Below are 22,507 nucleotides of genomic sequence, written 5' to 3'. Positions count from 1 at the left end.
TTCTCCTGCGCTCGTGCCTGGTCCAAACCGCAGATACCTCCTCCTTGGCACGCGCACACTTTACAAGAATTGGGTTAAATTGTTGCATGGTGTCAAACAGATTATATGTAATATGAGGGAAGGAGGTTTGCCAGTGTTCTTTGGATTGGCAGAACACAAGAACACTGACTTGATTATGAGAGAGAAAAGGTATTTCTTCACGCATTGTACGGCCGAGACAGAGGGGAGATAAGATAAAGAGATCACAGGGAGAACACGAGGGTTTTCTGGGACGGCCAAAGATAAGAGAAACCTCGCCTTTTCCTGCCGCACATTGATTCAGGTCACCAGATCAAAACCAAAGGAGATCAAAGAAAGCAGAAAAAAAAAGATATTAAAGCGCATGAGTAAGGCGTTTCATGTCGCAGTTAGCCTCATAAGGGTTTAGTGTGCGACCCTCTCTGACTCCTCGCTGACATGGATACTTCCTTTTTCTCCTTTATGCCCCTCCAATAAGCCACGAGAGGCTCCTGAAACTGGATAGACCCATTTAAACCCCTTCAGCCGTACCCCCCTCCTCACCTCTCTCCCCCTCCCCAAAGGCCGCCTCCCTCTGTCATTGCCAGGAGGATTAGCTCCCGCCTCAAGTCCAAAACGTTTGCCCTTAGATATCAGCCCCTGGACTTTGACGAAAGTCCGGTTTCATCACTCTAATCTTTTATAGTGAAGTCAGCAGGCAGCTCTAAATCCCGCCGCACCCCCCCTCGAGTGCATTATCTCCGTCTTTATGCTTTAATGTTGCAAGTGCATCACGCTAATTGACCCCCATTTCGCTGTGGCTGCAGCTGACACTCCTCACCGGGACACTGCTGCACCGGGAACAAGAGGTTTTTGAGTAAAACCTTAAACTAAACTGACTGCATAATTTAATCACGGAAAAGCACTTGGAATAATAACTCCCAAGTAAACGATTACTTGGAATAGGACTTTTTCACTCAGGAAATGATTTCTCTGAACAGTATCGCTCTGAGTCTGGGGTGCAGGAAGGTGGACGTTGCGGTGATGCCACAACCCAAAAACTGTACCTCTGCATGTGGTGGCTGTTATCCATGGGAGCTATTGGGCCTGCTCTACTGGTCTATTAATTAGCTTGGCGCTGCCTCAGTCTCCTGTGCTCCTGCCATAAAAGACAGAATTTGGTTTCATGTTAAGTCGTGCATATTATTGAGAGTTAAATTACATTTCTGCAGTGTTTTGCAACGGCTTGGTGGGCTTGTAAAAATTTAAACTGTTGAATACAGCTTCCATATTTTATTATTTAAAAAAAAAAAACTCATTTTTTTTTTTAGCTCAGTGCTCCCAGACACGCAGTCATAAAGTATTGTTGGTTTCCTTCAGATATTGATAAAAAACAATGGTTACTTTTGAGGAAAAAGGTGGGTCTCAAAAGATAATATTTACTGCCATATTCAGACAAGCCAATGCCAACTTATCTTCAATCTCTTGACCTTGTGGTATTACAGGAAAACGCTCTCATCCATCATCTCCAGCACCTTGCTCCGAACCCGGCCAAGGGATGAGGAGGAAGAAATTTTAGACCCAACCGTGGCTTCTATTTCCTGGTTTTCGAGCGACCTGTCAAAGCCCAGGATGCACTGGGACAGGGTGGTCCACTGACAGCTCGCTATTGTTCCCCGCCAAGGAGCCGGTCCCCAAAGTTTTACATTTTGGTTTCTCTATCACCGCTTGACACCCGACCACCTCTGTCTCGACAGGTCCCCCTCCAGCTCCAGGACGCAGGCTCAAATTCTTCCTCTCCCACACTAACCGCAAACTCACCACTTGCTCTCTCTACCTCCTGCTCTCTCTCTCTCTCTGCTTCATCTGTGTTTTACGGAGATTTACAGCGCACAGTTTCAACACAAACAAATTCCCTGAGCTGATGACTGTTGGCGAGATAATTGGCTACAAGACAACTTAACTCCCTGCCACAAATAGAGCTGCGTTCACACGTAACCAGAAAACAAAAACAGCGATGTTTTCCTCGGCCCAACTATGTCAAGGAAAACTAAATTGAAGCCTCGTCCCCATAAACATCAATAATTAACGGTTACCACCTCCGAATTTGTTGCTTCCTCGCACCCAGGGAAAGTTACAAGACCTATTTTCAATCTTACACAAATCCCGTAAAATTCCCCCAATAGCTGTGTGTTCAAGTTCGGTACAAGGGAAAGTACACAAACTGGATGTCAGCATGGCGCATCTGGTACGTATATTTTCTTTCCCTTGTTTTTCAGCGCTTACATAATCCCACAAAATCCCATGACGCCACCATGAAGAATGCCTCTGTGTGTCCAAGGTTAGGTGAAATTTATCAGATGTTATGTAATCACAAGGATCAAAAACTACGTGACGCGAAAGCACACCTTCAACGCAATCGCTAGCCTCTTTCTCCAAAACATCTTTTTTTGATTCACGTGTATCTCCTGCAGCCACAGCAAATATAAAAACCTGCTGTTTACCAGTAAATAACATTGATCTTATTATCATGGCAATATGTTCATTTGCTCATAGCTGCAGTAACAACTACAATACGCTTTTTCCACATTAAAATATCAGTAAATAAACAGGATATAGAATACAAGACCCCATACCAAAAAAATTAAAAATTAAAAATCAAGTTTTCCTGCCTAAGAGCTGGAACAGGATATGAGGTTATGAGCTGCGGTGACATGAACTTCCTTACAACACTCATCTGCCACATTGCCCAACTACCTCTTATTGTTTTAAACATTTTAACTTTCACTTTTCCTCGGCTTTCGCTTTAGACATTAAATGTGACTTTTCCACTTCTTGGTACAAATAATAGCTTCGTTCCACACCGTAACATCCCAAGCCTAATATTCATTCATCTGTACTCACCTGCAGCGATTATTAACCTCTAAAATGACAGAAACAGATTTCTTTTGCATCACCTCCTGTGACATATTACAGAACAGCAGCACTCCCGTCTTTGTGAGTAACTGAAGGGGCGAAAAAAAGAAATGTCACCACTTTCATTCATTTTCCCTGTTTGCACAGTTCATTATGGTGGCGTCCACAGAGCCCATTCACCACGACGAGACGTTTCAGCTGGCAGATCCAGGCAAGCTCCTTCCTCCCTCTATATTTCACTCACTATCTCGACACCGAGCTGGCCGGGAGAACAGGCACAGGCTCATTGTTCAGACGCTGCAGCTGCCAGCTACAAGGACGTAATGTCCAAGTTCTCACTGTCGCTTCCTTCCAGCCTGACAGCGCAGGGGGAAAAAATGGCCCTTTGCTTCCCTTTGGCCTGTTTTGCCAAGCTGTAACTCAAGAGGGGTGTCTGCAAAGAACAAGTGTGAGAGGAAGGTAAATGAGAGAGATTAGCCTCGCCGGCTGGTAAACGTATCCTCCACAATGTCGAGTTTACATGTCATTCTTTGGATTTTCTCAGTCGCAATCCGACCCTCGCCGTCGTTTGCTGTCTGCGGCGTTGGCAGAGGCCACACATGGTTCACAGCAAGCGTAGAAAATGTCATGCTACCTCTACATTAGCTGCATTTTTCCTCCGTGACCCCTTCACTCCACCCTCGGTGCTATTTCCCTTCACAAATAGAAGATTAGCTCATACATCACTCTCGCAGATTCCTAGTCACCATAATAATTTGTCAACTTCTATTCAGTTGTCCTCTCGGTTGTTTTGGAATTTTTTTCAGGTCTTGACAGGGGCTGGAGGGTTGCAACTAAATGGCACCAGACTCCCTTTCACAGTACCATGGCCCAGTTGATTAGCCATCCAGCGTTTTTTTTTTTTACTGGAAAACTTGACGTTTCATCATTAGGCACCGACCACGATCATGGCTGTGATAAACCCACGGCCGCAGCCCTGCCATCACAAAGCACTACATCACCCTCTCCTCTTTATGTTTGCACTGTACCAGTAACTGAACCCTCTTTTTTTTGTCCCCTCTTTGACTGAAGGACTGCCCAAAAGGAGACGCCGTTAAGTCTGATAACCTAGTCCAGTCCCATACGTAAACCCTGAGGTATTCCCTTTAAGCCTGGTACCCCTTTAAATTGGAAAGCACACCCTAAAACAGAACAAACTGGCTTAGGTTACTCCTAGGAGCTTATATAGTAACATAAATATTAATGAACGCAAGCGAGTGCAGATAAACACTTTCTGCAGCTATTCCAGTGACAATGAAATGTGACTTTGTGGACCCTTAGGAGATTTCTTTGAACTTTGTCATGCTTGCCTCACATTACCAGAAAAAGTGCCTATTTTCCAAAGAAAGACTCAGACGGTGTCACCAAACTATTCATTGCCAACTGAGCAGGAGTGAAGGAGTTTCCTGATGAACTCACACGTTACGTTTTTTGCTTTTTGGCTTCACAAGAGGTTAGACACTCACCAAGTGAGCTATCACAGAAAGAGCACAGAGTGTGGGAATTCTGATTTTAGGGTGGATTTCCCCCCCTTTCATAAAAGGCCTGAAGAAGGTTGGAAAAATACGAGCTGTGAGTCTTGAGTCCTGTGGTCGGTGAGGTCTAATCGCTGCATTCTGTCAGTGAGATGTAATCACATTACGCCATGCAATGACGGCTCTCTGGGCCTAATTACCACCCAGTTTACAGGGGTAGTGGAGTAATGTTTTGACAGTCTCACACACTCAGAGAGCGAGCGTGCTCATCCAAATACCCTTTCATATTAGGGGGATCTGCTTTATGTTACTGGCTTCTGTCTTCAGACACCTATTAACCCAAACCTGCGTGTCCACGGTGAAGCAATGGTCAAAAATAGAGCCAAGTGTGGCGAGTTGTGTGAATGTCAGTGGTCTTAGCGTGGGTCTATTTAAAGATTGGTTCATATTTTGTTTATGAGAAGACTCTTGAATCAGGATGCTCATCAGGGGAGTGTGACCTGCGATTGCTTGGTGCCAACTAGAGCAAAATATGACATGCATAATTAATTCCCCTCTTTTTCTCATAGCACAGGATCTACACTTTGTTTCTTTCATCTTGAGTGATTGATGTCCTTTTCTATGTCCAGAAAATTTAGTATGAAGGTGTTTGTTGACAGCCTAAAGATACGACGCAGATTTTTTGACGAGTTTGACCTCAAGATGGAAAACTTTCCAGGGTGGTGCTGGACCAGTAAGTTTTCCCTCAATTATTAAAGACAAAAAAGTAAGAAAAAGAAAATACATGCCTGTTTCACTTCAATATTAACTGCCCATGTATGGAGGTGCTTCACAGACTTAAAAAAAAAATCGACATATTTTGTCATAGAATGTCAGTTTTTGCATCAAAAGCTCATCCAGCACATCTCAAAATACCTTTAATCAAATGAAACACCACATGTACAGAGTCAGTTGCAAGTATTCAATAATTTAGCAGGGCTGCCAAACCACAATTCATCAGCTTTTGGGGATGAAAGGTGAGAGAGAGAGAAGGGGGAAAAAAAGCCCTTCGTATTATCATCTTTGCCAGATTCAAACAAATCAGCGAGAAGAGCGGAGAGATCCTCTCGTTATCTGGCCAAAGCAGAGAAGGGAGTGTGAGCTGACCAGCCTGAATTAGGTCAGTCGCTACTCACTTTTTCCTACATTGCTGTAGTCGCTCTGAATGATACAGTGACAGCATCTAGATACACAAATAGAGGCGGGGATAAGTGGGAAAACGACACTGGCCGGGTACGCGCTCATCCGTCATTTTCCCATTCCCATCCAAATCACATATTTTTAGATCGTAGGTAACCCAAATCTAAACATCTGCTTTGTATTTTTGTTAGCCTGCTGTAATGTCAGCCGTCATATTTGGCATATTTGGTTTCTTCTGTTAGCAAAATATTTGAAAATGGTGAGAAATCATATTTTTAATAACAACTTGGCATGCGGGAGGAGAGACTGGTAGAAACACAAGCTGTTTTGCTGTGCTGCACAAGGATCCACACTGGCCCTGTTTATTTACAGAGGCCATATGGGCAGTGAGTGTAACGACAAACAACAACTTGGCAGAGTGTCGAGCACTGGAAACCATTTGTTACTATATCAACAACTCAGGAAACTCGGCCTTAAGCTCCTATGGGCATTTTATACGGACTAACTTCAGGGAACTATCAAGTTTGCGCAATTTAAAAAAAAAAAAAAAAGTAGAGATAGAGAGAGACAGTGTGGATTCAAGCCCATGTTGTACATGTGGCATGCACCTAGGCCAACTGAGCCACGAAGACACCGAGAACTATAAAACAAATCATTTTAACACCTGCAATTTCTTCATAGTTTTTATTTCATTTTTATAAGCCCTGCTGTGGCTAGGTTTCATTAATTCCATGTGTACTGTCTTGCACATTTCTTTAAAATGTTTGCTCATCCGAAATCCAAAACATGTAATTAATATTAACATATTTTCCCACTTATAGACTCTGTGAAAATGTATTTGTATTTGTTGCTGAAGAACTTTGGCAAAATGGACCCATCCGATCGAGTTTATACTCCTTAGTGTCGGTAAATGCAGTTTGCTTGTGTTCTTCCACAGGAAATAGTTCCCAACAAAACTCTTCTGCTATAAAAGCTGTGGATTATCTATATGTGGAAATGTGTGACTTTGTTTTTGGAAAGAATTTTTCACAAGTACATTTTTGGATTGCTTCAGCTCCACAATCGAATGCCCATCCAGTCCGTTTGTGATGGGGCGAAGGGAGAAAGACAGGAAACCTTGCCAAATCACACAGAAACAAACTAGATGTTTGTGGCAGTGAACTGTCCCTTTAATTACTTGGCTGAAGCAAACCACTAAGCCAAGGAGCATTCTAATAAAAATTTTTCCTGGTAAAGTGCTAAGAACCACTGAGCCGAAGCCATTTGCTGTTCATTTTCTGAGAAGCGAAGCCCGGCGATGCTCTGACGCACTTGGAGACGAGGCAGAATTTGTTTTGAAAGAGCGCAGAGAGGTGGCCGCATGTCGGATGTGTGCTTAGAGGGTGTCGCTGAATGTGCCGTATTTGTGTGATTTCCTGACCTCAACATGGGCGCACACTGGTGGGGCTTCAAAGCACACAACTGCTGACATCGGAGTAACGTCATCCAGTAAGGCCTGCTGGAAGGATACCCCTCTTTGCCATAAAAGGAACAAACTGACACAGAGCGCGGAAAAACATCATTGTGACATGCACCATTAACCCACATGAGCTCTGATTTTCCCTTAAGTTTCACCTGAAGTAGCTTCAAAGTTAAAAAAAAAAAAAAAAAAATCCAGAATATTATGGCAGTGTCTCATGCATCTGCTGTTTGCAACATTTCACTGTAGCTCCATCACACTTATATTGAGTGAAATAGATTGATGGCTGCAGCATTACATCAAATAGAAAATATCTAGATGTTTTGTGTATGATTTTATACACTTTTCACTGTAATTTGGCAGAACATATTTGGCATCTTTGGATCTAAAATAGACTTTAAAATCAAGCTCTGTGGGTTTGAACAAAGCTCGGCAACGCAGCATGCATTTCCCTCCAATGGGATTCACCAATGGGACCAGCAAAGCCAAAGAGTTAATAAACCAGCTACCAAAAGGCAAGTCTCATCATCATTTAATACGCAGAAACCTGCAGACCAGTCAATTTTGTGTCACGTTTCTAAAAAGCCTCATATCAGATACCTCTCACTTTCATCCATCACATCAAAATCTCCACCCTTGCTTTGAAGAGGAATGTATAGCACGCATGGGGATGAAATGTTTTTGGGAGGAATACAGGTGTGCTATTCCTCGGAGCCAGGAAAGACTAAACAGCCTTTGCCGAGAGCGCAGGAATCATATTTGTCAGCAGCGCTTGATGAATGAGGTAGATTCCCGTCGCCTCACCAACAGTTTGGGTTGTGCTGATAATATCTTAACGAGGAATAAGTGAAGACAGATCCTGCTCGCGCTGGCGGTGGAGGCTTGTGTATATACAGTGCAACAGCTGCCTGACAACTTCCTAAAACATGTTCCCATTTGTAGAGGATACCATATAACTTTTTTCGCCTGCAGAGTTCACAACCTGCCTCCGAGGTGAACCCGCGGAGGCAGGAACGCCGATCATTAATAACGAGAAATTCCAGATCGTAAAAAAATCAAAAAAGCGCCGTGCTCCGTTTTCAAGAACAGGGTAGGTCTGGATAATAAGCATCTTGGCCCCCGGTGATAGCATCGCCAAGGAATGTTCTAGATCTGATACACGTGGGTGATGTCACCGCTGCTGGAGTTAAGTCAACCAGATGGCATGAGGATATACTGCTCTCCCTGCGAGCCGTTAAGAGGCAGATGAAGGTCATGCGGTGTCACGTTACCGGCTACTGTGCTTTTTTATCTGCATTGCAAGTTTTATGGAAATTCCAGAGCTTTTTCACTTATCATGCCAACAAGTTGCATCAGTACTCCTTTATTCCATTTTATCTGTTGACGTTTCAAAGCGGCTTTTTACTGTAGCGACTGACTATTGAACTTCCCGACTGCCTTCTTTAGGCCTCCTCAGGGTCACTGTGCAATGATTATGACTAATATTAAGTATAATACACCTATAGGCAAGATTTTTCTGGAAAAACAAAGCATCCTATCACCATTCATGGAAGATCTTATAGCCGTGAAAATAAATCAATACAGCAACCGCGTAGCACTAGCAGCAGCAGTATGGTATAAGTAGAGTATAATGATATTTTTTTATACTGAGGCTCTGGCTAGTGTTTTTTTGTTTGTTTGTTTGTTTGTTTGTTTGTTTGCAATGTACCGAAATGAAACTCTGCAGACAAGTGCTCCTTCCAAAGAAAGTCGGCCTCTTTAACATTTAATCTTTCGCTTCTCTCTTCCATAAAAGCATAAAACAATCAGAACCGGCTGGACGTGTAAACATGAGTATGCAGCGTGCAGTTCACTCAAACCCCTGTTACATGCTTTCTGGTTACTAAAATTACATTTTTGAAACGGCCGCCGCCACGCTGACATTTGCAGCCATCAGCGTGCAAAGCTGCCAAGAGCACTTTTAAAGTGTATCCTAAATAAGACAGCAGGATGCACTGGAGGTTTGACTCCGGCCTCGTATCCCCATGCGGTCCCCTCTTGGATCAATATATCACTGCCAGCATTAGTTGAACCCCACACACTAAAATCATTCAGCATGTTCCAAACGTAAGCAGGGATTAAAGTATCTTGCGGGGTTACGCTATGCATGAAACCAAAGGATATAGAAGGTCGTAAAATTCACTCCCTGCCCTTCAGTTCCCTACAAAAGAACAAAGGAGAGCAGGCGAGCGAGTGCCTGCTTTGCGTAGCTGCGTGCAAGATGTGTGTGTGTGTGTGTGTGTGTGTGTGTGTGTGTGTCTGCGTGCTGAAGTCACATTTTAACTAACATCTGTTGATGGTTAGAATGCCGCTCTTGCTCTCACACCCCTGCTGCTCCTGCGGTACCCGGCGTGCGATGAGGTCATCACTCATGGACGGGGCTGCTCAATTGACAATTAATCAGAAGGGAACCGGCTTCATCCCCAACGCCACCCCTCCCCCTCCCCCTCCTACCCAGATTTACATGCTTTTAGGGCTTCCAGGGAGGGGGTCACTCAACAGTCAGAGGCTTCCTGCCATGAAAAAAAAGGTCAGAATAAAAAAATAAAAGCCAGCAGGAGACTTGGAGCTTATAAATGTGCGGCGTGTGTGTGTGTGTGTGTGTGTGTGTGTGAGCGCCTTCAAAAGAGAAAGAAAGAAGGGGAAAAGGCTTGGTGTCCCTTCCAAAACCCTTGTGCACGTAACCCTGGGCTGTAATCACAAGTTGCAGCTTTCCAGGGTCCAGAAAAAGGAAATGATTACATCCAGCTAAAATGCATCATGCAACAATGGATTAACGAGCGTGAAATTAAAGCCTGGTGCGGCGCTGCGCCTCTCATACATGGCGAGCCACGGCGGAGCGCGCCGCTCTCATAACACACCGAGTTGTTTTAGCTCTCTCCTCAAACAAGTGATAAGTGGGTTTTTCCTTCTCGAACTCACGGCTTTTTCGGTTTGCACTTTTTTTGGCCCTCTGTAATAATGTTTTGGAAAGAGCGCCGAGCAGAACAGAAGCCGCTGAGCGAACGCCGAGCCTTTTTGCTTGGGCGAAGGACTAAGACGTCGTTTACCCAAGCTCCTCGGGGATTCGTCTGTTTCCTCTCGCTCGAGGCGGTCGTGATGACACGTCTACCTCTGCATCTTCTGAGGGTCAGTGGACTGTTGCATGACAGAAATAGAGCTTTCACACATTTGATTTACACAGACCACCCTACTCCCTGTTTTATTCACTGCAGGTTAACCCCTTGAACACTGATTTTTCCTCAAGTTTCCCCTTATGTGGCTTCAAAGTTAAGAAAACACACATTTTTCCATATTGTATGATAATGTAACACATATTGTGTATCTGCTGGTTGCAATGCATCACTGAAGCCCCATCACACTTATACTGAATGAACTATTCAAGATGCCATTATTTTATTGCTGCCCTATTACATCCAATTGAAAATATCGAGATGTCATGTGCATTTTATACACATTTCCCGATAATTGGAAGTGTTTGGTATCTTTGGAAACCTTGGGATCTCCACTAGAATTTAAAATCAATTTCTGCGGGTTTGAATAAAACTTGGCTACGCGGTGTGCATTTGTTATGACAAACTCACCAATGAGAGGTTGGGTTAAAGAGGTTAAACACATGCATAAGTTGAAGACATTTTTTTCAGCAAACCTCACTTCTGTTTGCTTTTCATATGCCTGCTTAGCAACTACACTCTCGGCTACGAGTGCTGTTTGGCGCCTTATTAATGAACCGGAAAAGGAGTACTCTTAACAGCAGCGAAACCCCAAATGCACACTCACTCGTTCACGATCGCTCATAGCAGTATAGTGTAATTATCCGGGTGGCGGCATTAAAAAATATAACGTCTCTTGTGAGGATTGTCTGGACAAACAAACTCAGGGGCGGAATGAGGTAAGAGGACACCTCCGAACACACACATTTACTTTGCTCCACACTGCAAAAAATCTCCATCTTCATCTCATATGGAGTGTTAAAATCTTGTTTTTCTTAAAACAAGTGAAAAAATCAGATGTGTTTCCAATGTAGTTTCACTTTTGTGGCACAAATATGCCAATATACTTATACTTGTGGAGCATAAATACTTTGAAACAAGGCAGAATAAGGCAGATCAGCCCATAGGATCATGAAAATGACACTTGGTTCAAGTAAATTCTGTAAAGTGGTTGATTGGCAATAGAAAAAAGTGGGATTATCTCATCTTTTTTGAAGATTTTAAAACTTTTTATTAAGAAAATTGCATATCTAATACTGAATTTTTGATGAAATGACTCGTTGCTGCAGACATTTTTTGCAGCGCGTGCACCCAAACGCTCTGTGACTGTAACTCGGCTACATAAACAGGGCCGTGTCCAACCGCCGAAGACAGATGACAATGGCAGATGTTGGAACCCCTGCCCCCCACCCCCCACCCCCCTCGCAGCACCCTTTTACACACTTCACCCGCTCCCAAACACAGTCACCCTGGCCTCAATCTGGATGTCTGCTGGCGAGCCCCGGCACTGAAAACACACCCTCATCAGCTATTTCCATGGTAATCTGACATCTTGTCTACTGCTGCTGAATGCTCAGTGTGAGTGATGCTCTTCAGAGCTATTAGGTTGGCTTTTTTTTTTTTTTTTTTTTTGGTGTTTTTTTGTGCTTTGGTCAGTCGTATAAATCTTTTGCCTTTTCTCACACGGTAATTAGGCCGACCTTGGACAGAGCCATATTTTTCATGGCAGCCTGTCCTTCCTGACGTGCTCGGTGACAAAGCGCAGACCTTCGTCGCACCATTGCTCGATCCAACTCAAACAACCCGGTATGGCTAAAGTGCAATGATGTGGTTTTCTCAAATAGACCATGGGCTGATGTCCAGATGTGTTTCCCTTGTGAAATTAATTGCTGATGGTGCATGTGTGTGTCTTTGCTGGGTACGTGTATGCCTGTGTGTGTGTGTGTTCATGGTTTTCTGTGTATGTATGATATATGATAGTGCAGAGGAAGTGGTAAACTGCTCTCTACTGTACATGACGTTCACAGAAAACATCACTCAACCATGTTTCCACCTTCGGCCTCCGGCGTCTCAGCCTTGGCACTTTTCAAAATCATCCGTCCTGAGCTCATCTCGCATTACAGCGTTTTATGGATCACTTCGAGGCGTTGAGATTTCTGCGACAAGCTTGTAATGTAAAATAAGAATACTCGTAATGATTTATAATTCGGCGTAAGAGTGGATATTAACACACATGCGGCGTAATGACTGAGTGCCTCCTATCATCACGTGGATAAAATTACAGTGATGAAGCTGGTTCCAATTTGCCTCATGAAGAGATATAACATGCTATTAGGCTGATATGAGAGCCTCTAAATGGTTCATGCACTGTTAAAAATCATTATAATACTTTACAGCAGTTGTCGGTTCAGGTGCTACCAGGATTTCAGCGTACGGGTCAGTGTAGGCAAGTTTTAGAGCAAAAATCATGCTGAAGCAATTCAAATCTATTATTCGCTGCAAAAAATAGCCATCTTACAAGTCATTTATTCTCTTAGAAAGTCTTGAGAAGTTTGTTTTTCTTAAAATAAGTGGGGGAAATGCCATCTGGATGAGATAATCCCACTTGTTTCCAGAATTTTCTTGAACCAAGTGTCATTTTATTGATCCTAGTCAGCTTATCCGCCTTAATCTGTCTTGTTTCAACATATGTTTACTTCCCAAAGCAAGTGAATCTGCATTGGGAACAAGTGGAATTATCTCATCCCACTGGCAGATTAAAAAAATAGGATTTTAATATTGAATAAGAGACTAAGGTGGAGATTTTTTTTTTTTTTTTTCAGTATAAAGTAAAAATCCCCAGTGAAACAATTCAAATGTTATTAATCCTATGATTCTGGACAGGTTGGACAGGATTTGTGAGCATGGACACTTCTTTGCTGAAACCAGAGAGCAAAAAATCCAATGTTCAACTGGCCCTTGCGACCAAGCAGCCTACGCTGACAGTGAAATGCAGACCAGCTGTGGCACACAGGTTGACTTTCCAGGCGTATTGTACGGGCTTCTCCTCTGCTGCACAAATAAGGCAGTGCTGTAAATGTAAAGCTTATTTGTGTGTATAAGCGTGAACTTAAATTGTCTGTCCACAATGTACGTTTCCCACGTCTTGTCACTGGATCGACTCCAGAAAAAGTCTTGGTTTTCCTCTCCAGGTTTGTGCAATAAAAGTTGAGGATAAAAGTAATTTGACTGCCCCTGGTCATGGGAAAAACCTTATGGGAATTCTGTTTTAGCAAGGATTTTCCTTCAAATTCTGAAAAAAAAAAAAAAAAAAAAAAAAACACTGACATAATGCTGACATTGCCTTATTAAGACATTTATACTTTGGCAGCAGTGATTAGTGATTAAATGTATCGAAGAGGTTCATGGCCAGGGATTTTTGGTTCAGGTCCCTGAGCTGTATGGGAAAATCTTTCTTCCCTCTGTCACCATCAATCTACACTGCAAAAATGCCCACTGTAACAAGTCATTTCATCTAAAATTGAGCATTCAGTATTTAATTTTCTGAAAACAAGGTACAAAATCTGCCAGTGAGATGAGATAACCCCACTTGTTTCCAATGTTAATCCATTTGTTTCCCTAATTTTCTTGAGTCAAGTGTCATTTTCTTGATATTAATGGGTTGATCTGCCTTATCCTGCCTAATTCAACATATTCACTGCAAAAAAACTCCATTTTAAGTAATTACGTCTCTTTCAGTGTTAAAGGTTCAGTATATAGAGTTGAGGGTTGACTCAATAAAGGACAATTTCGACTCAGTTGACAAAAAAAGGTGGAGCAAGCCTGTAATTTATCAGCAAGTAAAGCCTGATGAGAACCATGTAGTCTCAGATATCAAATTTTGCACTTTAAGGGTCCTCACTTCAATGCAATATTACATAACATACTTTAAAATCTTGTTAAAATATGATGAAACAAGGGAGAATAAGGCAGATCAGCCACTCGGATCAAGAAAATGACACTTGATTAAAAAAAAATCTGGAAACAAGCTGATTAGCCTTGGAAAGAAGTGGGATTATCTTCTCTCACAGGCAGATTTTTTTTTTTTTTTTTTTTTTTTTTACCTTTTCATGTGAGATGAAATGACTTGTCAAAGTTGAAGATTTTTTGCAGTGTACCCTTGAGCAAAGCCTTTAATCCTCAACCACTCCAGTGGGTTTATTCAGTGGCCAGCAGCAGAGGGCTGTGGTTCTACTGGGCAGTTCCCAGGTTTGGATATGGTGCACATATATGTGTACACTACTCCCCCGGGCTGTAAATAAACATATACTTGGTTAAGAGAATGCGTGGTTAAAAAAACATCGGCCTGTCTTTATCCTCCGTCACAAGGCCATGGGAAAAGACAGCCGGTCCGCTCCTCCTCCTCCTCCCAGGTCACCACGCTTCCACTGAGTGTCTGCTGAAATGATTAAAGAGGCCCTGTAACTCTCAGCAGCGTCCTGACATTGACTTGTAAAGACATTCGTACTTAAAGTACAGCACGGGGCGCAGGCCAGACAGTGTGATTATGAGAACTGACAGAGCCGGCTAAAATGAGCCAGCGGTATCAGTTGTAATTTTGGCTTCAGTTTAATGGCATACTTAGTGGCTGAACTCACGAACGGACATTCAGACCTATGATGTTATTTGTGTGCAAATTTCTAGTGCTCTTCTGTTCTGCTGAGTGGGCATTAATGGAGCATACAGTGCAAGTCGTGCCCTATCTCTTTTGTTTCTTTTCATTCACAGCACCTCTAGCACTTTGGTGATGCGGAATACAATTACGATTGGAACGGTTAACGTTAGATTAGCTGTTCAAACCTGCAACAAATCAGGCAATTGACTGGATGATAAACAGACATGTTTTTCCAACTCAAAGCTGCAGGAGGACATAGAAAGGCATTCCAAAATAATGAAAAAATCAACATGAATCTCATTTTGACCATTGTTTCCACAGCTAGTGGCCCCTTTCATATTCAATAGAGGAAATTAGTTAAATGGCACAATTAAGGAAAGGTGGTTGGTGGGTTTCTACGATCAAACCATCCCAGTGTTTTCCACACTTTCTTCTTGGTGGGGAAATGGTATTTAGAAACCAGAAGAAAGCAGTAAAAATACAATTCTTTGGAAGCACATTTAGACTCTGCAGGAGCACGGCTCAAACTGTGATTAGGTTCCTCATGGGTGGGTGGGATGGCAGCTTCTCTCCCTGTTTGAAAGCAGTGAGCGGCACTAACCTCTCGCGCTCCTGCTCCAGCAGGTTGGTGAACTCGTCGCTCTTCTTCATGAACTCCCCGTGGTTCCTCTTCTCATCCTCCAGCTTGTACAGAGCCTGTTTGTGACTCTGCTCCGCCATCAGCAGCTGCTCCAGCATCCGCCGATGTGTCTCTCTCTGCTTCTCCACTAACTTGTCCAGCTGAGGGAGAAAAACACACACACACACACACACACACACACACACACACACGTGACAGTTTAATTTAAGTAAGCGGTAACGTTTGTACTGTTGCATGTTAGTCAGACACAGCGGTCATCAGGGGTTTGAGATTGTAAAGGTAGCTGCAGACCAGACACAATTTCAAGAAGCAGCGGTCTGGTCCAAATCAGAGTGACACTGATACTTTTCATGTGTTTGGTTTGTTTATTTGGTCCATCCATTTACACACTGCAAACATTTGAGCAGATTTGCAGACTATAAACACATACTCGCAAAAAACTTAAATTCATTGACTGAAAATGAACACAGTGGTGGATTTGTCAGCATGCAGAGAACATGACACACGGTGCTGTGGTTCTGACTGGTGACACTGGCCACTGTAATCCTGACGAACACACTCAGTATAAACGCCTGTTAAAGCTCTGTGTGTCAGCAACGTGGTGATCCACTCTTTCCAAGGAAGACACCCTGCAATCAGATATCAGTATGACATCACTGTAAGAAAACAAGTCCTAATGCATTCCTACAATGATCTCTTTAGCTTGGCATTCAAAGAACAAGGTAGGTAAATAATGAACTGAGCACCTTGCCAGCTCACACGTCAAGAGATGCCCAACCCATAATGCATAGCATGTTCATTGGTTTGGTCCGCACGTAAGTGGAATTACTGTTTTCACACCTGCCCAACAAACTGCACCGAGGAGTAAACACACCACAGTTAAATTTAATTGGACTAAATACTGTAAATATGGAAGCATAAGATGGCAGAGAGGAAAACTGATCAAAATGCGAAAAGGTACCAAAATGAAAAATTATACAAATGAGCATGACAGCCACAGCATGAAAACCAGTTGCATTCAGGCCTCCACGTTATGTGAGGTCATTGCAGGTACCCCAAAAAAGAGTGTCCCATCACATTCAAATTGTCACTAAGGTAAGGCACAACATCAGATTCTATGTGCTGATGGATTAAATTTGGGTAAAATGGAATGAAGAAAAGTACGAAAGGCAAAATGTGCCACCATAAACTAGATTTTGAGTGGAGGCTTGTCCCTGAAACACAATTAATGGCACAAGTTTTCAGAGCAAAACATCATGAAGACTGACTGGATTTCACTGTTACTTTGTTTGGAGGAGATGGAGTTTTTGTGTGTTTTAGGTTTCAGTCACACATTTAGTTGTTGTTTAGAGTTTATATTACCTCTGCCATGGGCCTCTCGTAGATATCCTCCTGGAAAACATCTGCCTTGCCCTGAATGGCGTCTCTCTGCAGGGCCTGCAGGACCTTCTGAGGTGTGACAAAGCCATATTTGGCCTCCAGCAGGGCCAAGTCAATCTTCTCTGCCTTCAGCACTGTGATTACCTCATCCCTGGCCTGTAGTGGGGGAGTGAGCAGGAGTTAACGTTGTGATAGAGCATAAACATATGACAAACGTGTTCTATATCTATATAATAGAGACATGAGCTCAGAGTAAAGCTTTCTCCTCTTAAAAATGGGGATAAGGGCATTTACAGAAACAACATCCATAATGCAAAAGGCCAAAATTTCTCTTTTTAGATCAAAGCCAAAGGTGATATGGTGCTCAAAATGAATACAGTGTTCTGTCTCTACAGCCTTGTCCTATAGTTTCCTTGAACCAAGCACGTCTGGCTTTAACTGTATTTTTTATAGATGCAAACATACACCAGCACGACCAGGGGATTCCCCGGTTCAAGCGCTGGGATGGCAGGAAGTAGCTTCAGCTGTCAGCTGTCCATTAACCAGGGCTTTTAATCCGTCTTGAGTGCTCACTGCCCACTGAGCCACTGTGGCTCACTGTACTAGTTGGGGCAATGCCATGTGTGCAGGCCTGCCTGGTGCTGTAATGGCTCAGTGTTCCCAGAGCTGAATCCAAGTCTGTTCAGGTTGAATCATCTCCTGTCATTTCATACCCCTTTTCCACTGCAGGAGTTGTTCCGGGAACGCATGAGCTCTTTTGAGGAACCAGGAACCTTTATATCTGTTTACAAGACAGAGACCAGTCTCTCTTTTTGCCCTTGGGCTTGAGTTACCGGGTCCCAAAATGGCACTTTCTGATGTGGTGCACTTTCTGAACATCCCTCACTGAAAAAAAGGTACATCATAAGCAGCACAAAAGTATCAACCCCACTGTTTTTCAAAAACGTAATGAATAATTATGAGTATAATGACAGCTTTGACATCTTCTATGTTTACTGTTCTGCTGTTTCACACAGAATACTTCTGCCATATCTGCATTAAGAGCTCCACTCTTGTGCTCTGTGATGGAAAGGCAAACTCAAAAAAGGCTTAAGGTGTGTGGCTTAGCCCCAAACCTCTCCCCAGAGCAAGACTCAGGAACTTTGGACCTGGGAGTTTTTGTTGGATTTTGCTATTAGTAGCCTGAGGAGAAGAGAAGAGAAGAGAAGAGAAGAGAAGAGAAGAGAAGAGAAGAGAAGAGAAGAGAAGAGAAGAGAAGAGAAGAGCAAAAACCTCCTGTACCGTCTCTCTGACAACTACACACACACACACTCTTCCTTCACCTGCAGCTCTCCCTCCAGCATGCTCAGAAGAAAGAGGAGGTCATCTCTAGAAAGGTCCCTGCCCTTCTCTCTGCGACTGCTCCTTGCAGCGCCACTGGCACTGCCGCTCCCGCTGGAGCTGGCGCTGCTCCTGCCTGTTTTGTGGTTCCTCTGAATGGTGCCCGTGTCATCCGGCGGCTCCCGGTGCCGGCTCCGACCCCCAGCCCTCCCTGAAGGCTCTTCCCGCTCTGCAGTACGCCTGCGTGTGTGCGCCCGCTGCTGCTCCAGCTTGGCCTTGGCTGCATCCTCCAGACTGTTGCTGCGGGATCGCATCTTCCTCTACCTGCTGGGCAGACACATGAAGAAAAAATAGTTTTGTGCATTATTGATAATTGTTTGTTTTATTCTGAGTGTGTATGTGTACACTTTAAAAAAAAATGGCCAATTTAACACTTCATTTCATCAAAAATTGACTTAATTTTCTTAAATGAAAGTAAAAAAAATTGGCAATGGAATGAGATCATCCCACTTGTTTCCAGTGTTAATCAACTTGTTTCAACGAGTTTTCTTGAATCAAGTGTCATTTTCCTGATCCTAGTGGGCTGATCTGCCTTAGTCTGCATAGTTTCAACATATTTATACTGGTTCCTAGAGAAATTCCAAAAACAAGTGAAACTTCATTGGAAGCAAGTGGGATTATCTCATCTCTTCAGAAAAAAACAACATTTTAACACTGAATATACGATGAAACAAAGTGTCAAGATGGAGATTTCTTGCAGTCTGTCAAAGCATTTTTTTTCTCAATATATCTCTGCAACCATTCAAGACAGCGCTATGAAACAAAAAACAGAATACTTAATGGGCCAAAACTGATTCCATGACCTTGACTTGGAAGGAACTAAAGGAAAAATTCACTCTCAGATGCTTTTCCACTGTCATGGTTCATCAATCTTTGATGCTCAGTGTATTCCAGGAGTTATTTTGTGATGAGGTGATGTAATTTACTTTCTGTTGTACCCACTTCCCCTCAAGATGCATTATCTACTTCTGCTTAAGTTGATGATTTCCTATGTTTTCCAAATGCCTTTTGATGATCCCCAGAGAAGGGGCTTGAACTCTTACATTTCTCATGTGCAGGTGGAGAGATAGCTATAATGACAGCAACAACAAAAGAAGAAGTTTTTCTAGTTGAGAAAACAGAAGCAAGTCATGCCACTCACATAAAACACAACAAAGCTGCATTTTATTCTGGTCTGCTGAGTTTGCTCTCGCCGGTATCTCTTCCTCTTGGACGATGGATTTCTCCCCGTATGATTGTTGAATGCTTGGGACTGACTCCAAAACCTGACCTTTACCATTTTGTTCAGCTATTAAACTCCATTACAGCTGCAGTGGAAACTGACATGAAATCATGTTGTCTACCATCGGCCAGGAAAACAAGGGAACAAGAAAAATACACCACCATAAAAAAGTCATCAAAAGCCTTATGTTCAAACGCCTTTACAGTGGATTGTCCCTTTAAAAAGACACCTGGAGACAGTGCAGCTTTGAGAATCTTTTTTATGTTTTATGCATGTGATGTGTGATGGGATCTCGTCCTGCAAGATGCAACATGTTCTTGTGTTGAGGCGCACAGCCGGGCTGAATCCACATGCACTTCCACATTTGTCATGTAGAGCAGCATGGCATGTTGTCATTCGCTCGCCGTGTTATTATTAGCCGCTCGGCGGAATAGAGTCATCACCACGTCCTACCACCGACCACAGAGCACAATTATGCCACAAATTTTTTGACAGCGCCAGAACCTTTTTTTGGAGCCTCGACTCTCGGCCTGTCACACCGAATAACCCGAGGCCACCGGCCATCATTCACAACTGACAAATTCACCCGCAACGTGAAAATTTGGTCTAGGAAAATCGGGACAAAAGGGAAGCCAAAATCAGTCTGCCAGAGGATTTAGGCACTGGCGGACAGGGATGCTGTGGTCTTCGGCGCACCTAATTTGTCAGTTTTACAGACGATGAAAGGTGGCTTGGAGTGTCTTGGCTGGAAAAAGGAGCCACATCTTCATGGATAACTAAGAGGCTGCAAAGAAGAAGAAGGAGCATCATGGCTTCCTACCAAAGTCTGGTTGGAGTACACTGTGCGTCTTTGTGACATCTGGTGTATAAATGGGCCACTCAAGGACTCGCTGACTGTGATAAATTGGACTATGATAAATCAGTGAATGCTGTGAGCCGCAGACCTTCGTCCTTTGCCTGGTAATTTATTACTGTTTCAGCACAATGCATGGCTAAAGTAAATATATCCAAAAGAGGAAATAGAACTGAAATGAAAACATGCTGAGACCAATATCTGAGCGTTTGATCTGAGAGAGAATAATCAGCCTCGGGGCATTACATCATCCGCCATGTATCAGGGTTGAGTCACAAGGTTTCCAGTACACGGAAAACGAACGCTGCTGTCCCGACTGACGATGGTATTTCACAATTATGTCCTCAGTTACTCTATTTTGTCATGTGTATCCGGCAGTCCTAACAAAATAATGATGTTATTTGTAAGGAGATACTCCTTAAGGCAGATGACAGCTTTCAACATCTCGGGCATCCTGGTAGCTCAATTGGATGAGGCAGCCGCTTTCAAAGTGAGGTCTGGGGGTCCTGGAGCGGCTTCCAAGAGGTCCTCAGAAAAATGAGGAGGACATTAATTTCCCTCTAACTGAATTCACTGGGAACTGTAACAATAAAAAATGTGTGAATGATTATTTTAACATTGCTTTAATCTTGTTTGTGTATTTTGTTATTGTTATAACTATCATTAATGAAAAGTTTATGGTTGTTGATTCTTTCTTTTTATGTTTTGTTCTTTTCTTTGTTGCAGCTGTTACTTTTTTTTGCATTAGGATGTAATGTTTTTGTGCTGTGATGAAACTTTACGAAGAGTAGTTGCTACCTTGGTAGTGACTAGTGGCGATCCAAATTAATAACCAACTAAATCTCCGTACTTTGAATCTATTTGTCAGTGTTCACATATAAATAGTCTAAACAATGTAATACTCAACACAATATAAAAAAAATCTTTTAATATCAGGATCCACAAGGCAAAATCACTTCAAATTGAGGGTCCAAGGCGTATCAAAAGTGAACTTGGGGGTCCACAACATGAAAAAAGTTGAAAACCTTTGGGCTAAGGAGTGTAACGTATCTGTGATACGGTATCTGTGAAGTCTGGGGAACAGCTTTCCTCACTTTCTCTACTATCATCCATCCAATAAAGCAGAAATGCCAACAAAATAAATAAATAAATAAAACTGTGAAAGGAGGTTTTCAGCATCAACGGTGTTCCAGTGGCGCCTCGGAGAAAAACTATGAAAATATCACCATTCCAGTTTTCAGTTCACTCTGAAATTGCATGAGACGGCCTAATTGGAGCTCAAACAGAAAACTAAAAGTCTGCTCAAGAGCCTGCAGTATGTATCCAGCCTCTGTGTGAGGCCCTCTGATAGTTTATGAGTAAGAAGGATGGCTGGGTGATTGCATTGTGCACACTCTAGGCAAGGTGCCACATGATTCAGGGCTGATGTAATTCCCTGCAGCCAAAGACTGATTCCACATCTACTAACTCACAGATTTGGGCTACAGGCGATAGACGAAATGGGTCAAAGTGTGTGCTGATGTGTGTATTCGCCGATAAACCTGTTGAAGTGTGTATAGATGGAACTACTCTCTTCTATGCATCTTTGCCTCAACAATATAAAAGAAAGCCCTACCGTTTTGACAAAAGTACTCCTCTGATGAGTCATTTCACCATTTAAGCAATCAATTCTGATGAAAACACAACAGTTAGTCACACTCGGACTCAGTTACAACATGTCAAGATTTTATGGCTCCAGGAGGATGTGATGCTGTGAGGGACAAACACAAGAAACACACAGACTGACAGGTTTGAGCTGCGACTGTGCAGCAGATTCAAGGGTTTGAGCCGGGTCGCAGACATTTAGCGTGGCCCTGTTTGGGGATTCCCACATGTGTATGAGTATCACATAACCGCAGCATCGCCAAGATGGATCAGGAGTGTGTCACACTGATCGGAAACGGTGCACTGATGGGACTGAAAACCATCCGAGTTTTGGATTTGAGTGTTTGGGCCTGAATTTTGCATTAGCAAACTGTGATCAGTTACACGAAGTTGTGATGACTTGAAAAATGACTTTGTTAAACCGGTAGCTAATTTTTCATGGCAAAATATTTTTTGAAAACATCGCATTTTTGAACAATTATACTCCGCACTCCCATCGAATATAGCAGCTGCTCTCTCCCCAACTGATCACCCATTGGGTCACACCTTTGGCAGATGCCTGTCTGTGTTAAGCCCCGCCCACAGCCTTTTTCAACAGGACGTACATCACGTTAAGGGAGCAAAAGGCCCTAAAAAT

At 43.0% G+C, this 22,507-nt stretch overlaps 1 protein-coding gene across 1 annotated transcript in view; it reads right to left on the bottom strand.

Moving 5' to 3' along the window:
* Window positions 1-22,507, bottom strand: part of LOC115373471 (filamin A interacting protein 1-like) — an 82,398-nt gene that overhangs the window by 32,745 nt on the left and 27,146 nt on the right. Inside the window, exons 2-4 of the mRNA XM_030071890.1 lie at window positions 18,094-18,418; window positions 16,754-16,927; window positions 15,353-15,531 (exon numbers count right to left, since the gene is read on the bottom strand). Coding sequence (XP_029927750.1) covers window positions 15,353-15,531; window positions 16,754-16,927; window positions 18,094-18,405 — 665 coding nt within the window. The 5' untranslated portion in view covers window positions 18,406-18,418. The remainder of the gene's footprint in view (window positions 1-15,352; window positions 15,532-16,753; window positions 16,928-18,093; window positions 18,419-22,507) is intronic.

This window comes from Myripristis murdjan, chromosome 2, assembly GCF_902150065.1.
Source record: "Myripristis murdjan chromosome 2, fMyrMur1.1, whole genome shotgun sequence".
NCBI classification, from domain to species: Eukaryota; Metazoa; Chordata; class Actinopteri; order Holocentriformes; family Holocentridae; genus Myripristis; species Myripristis murdjan.
The sequence above is the reverse complement of the archived record's forward strand: the minus strand, read 5'-3'. Positions and strand labels throughout refer to the sequence as shown.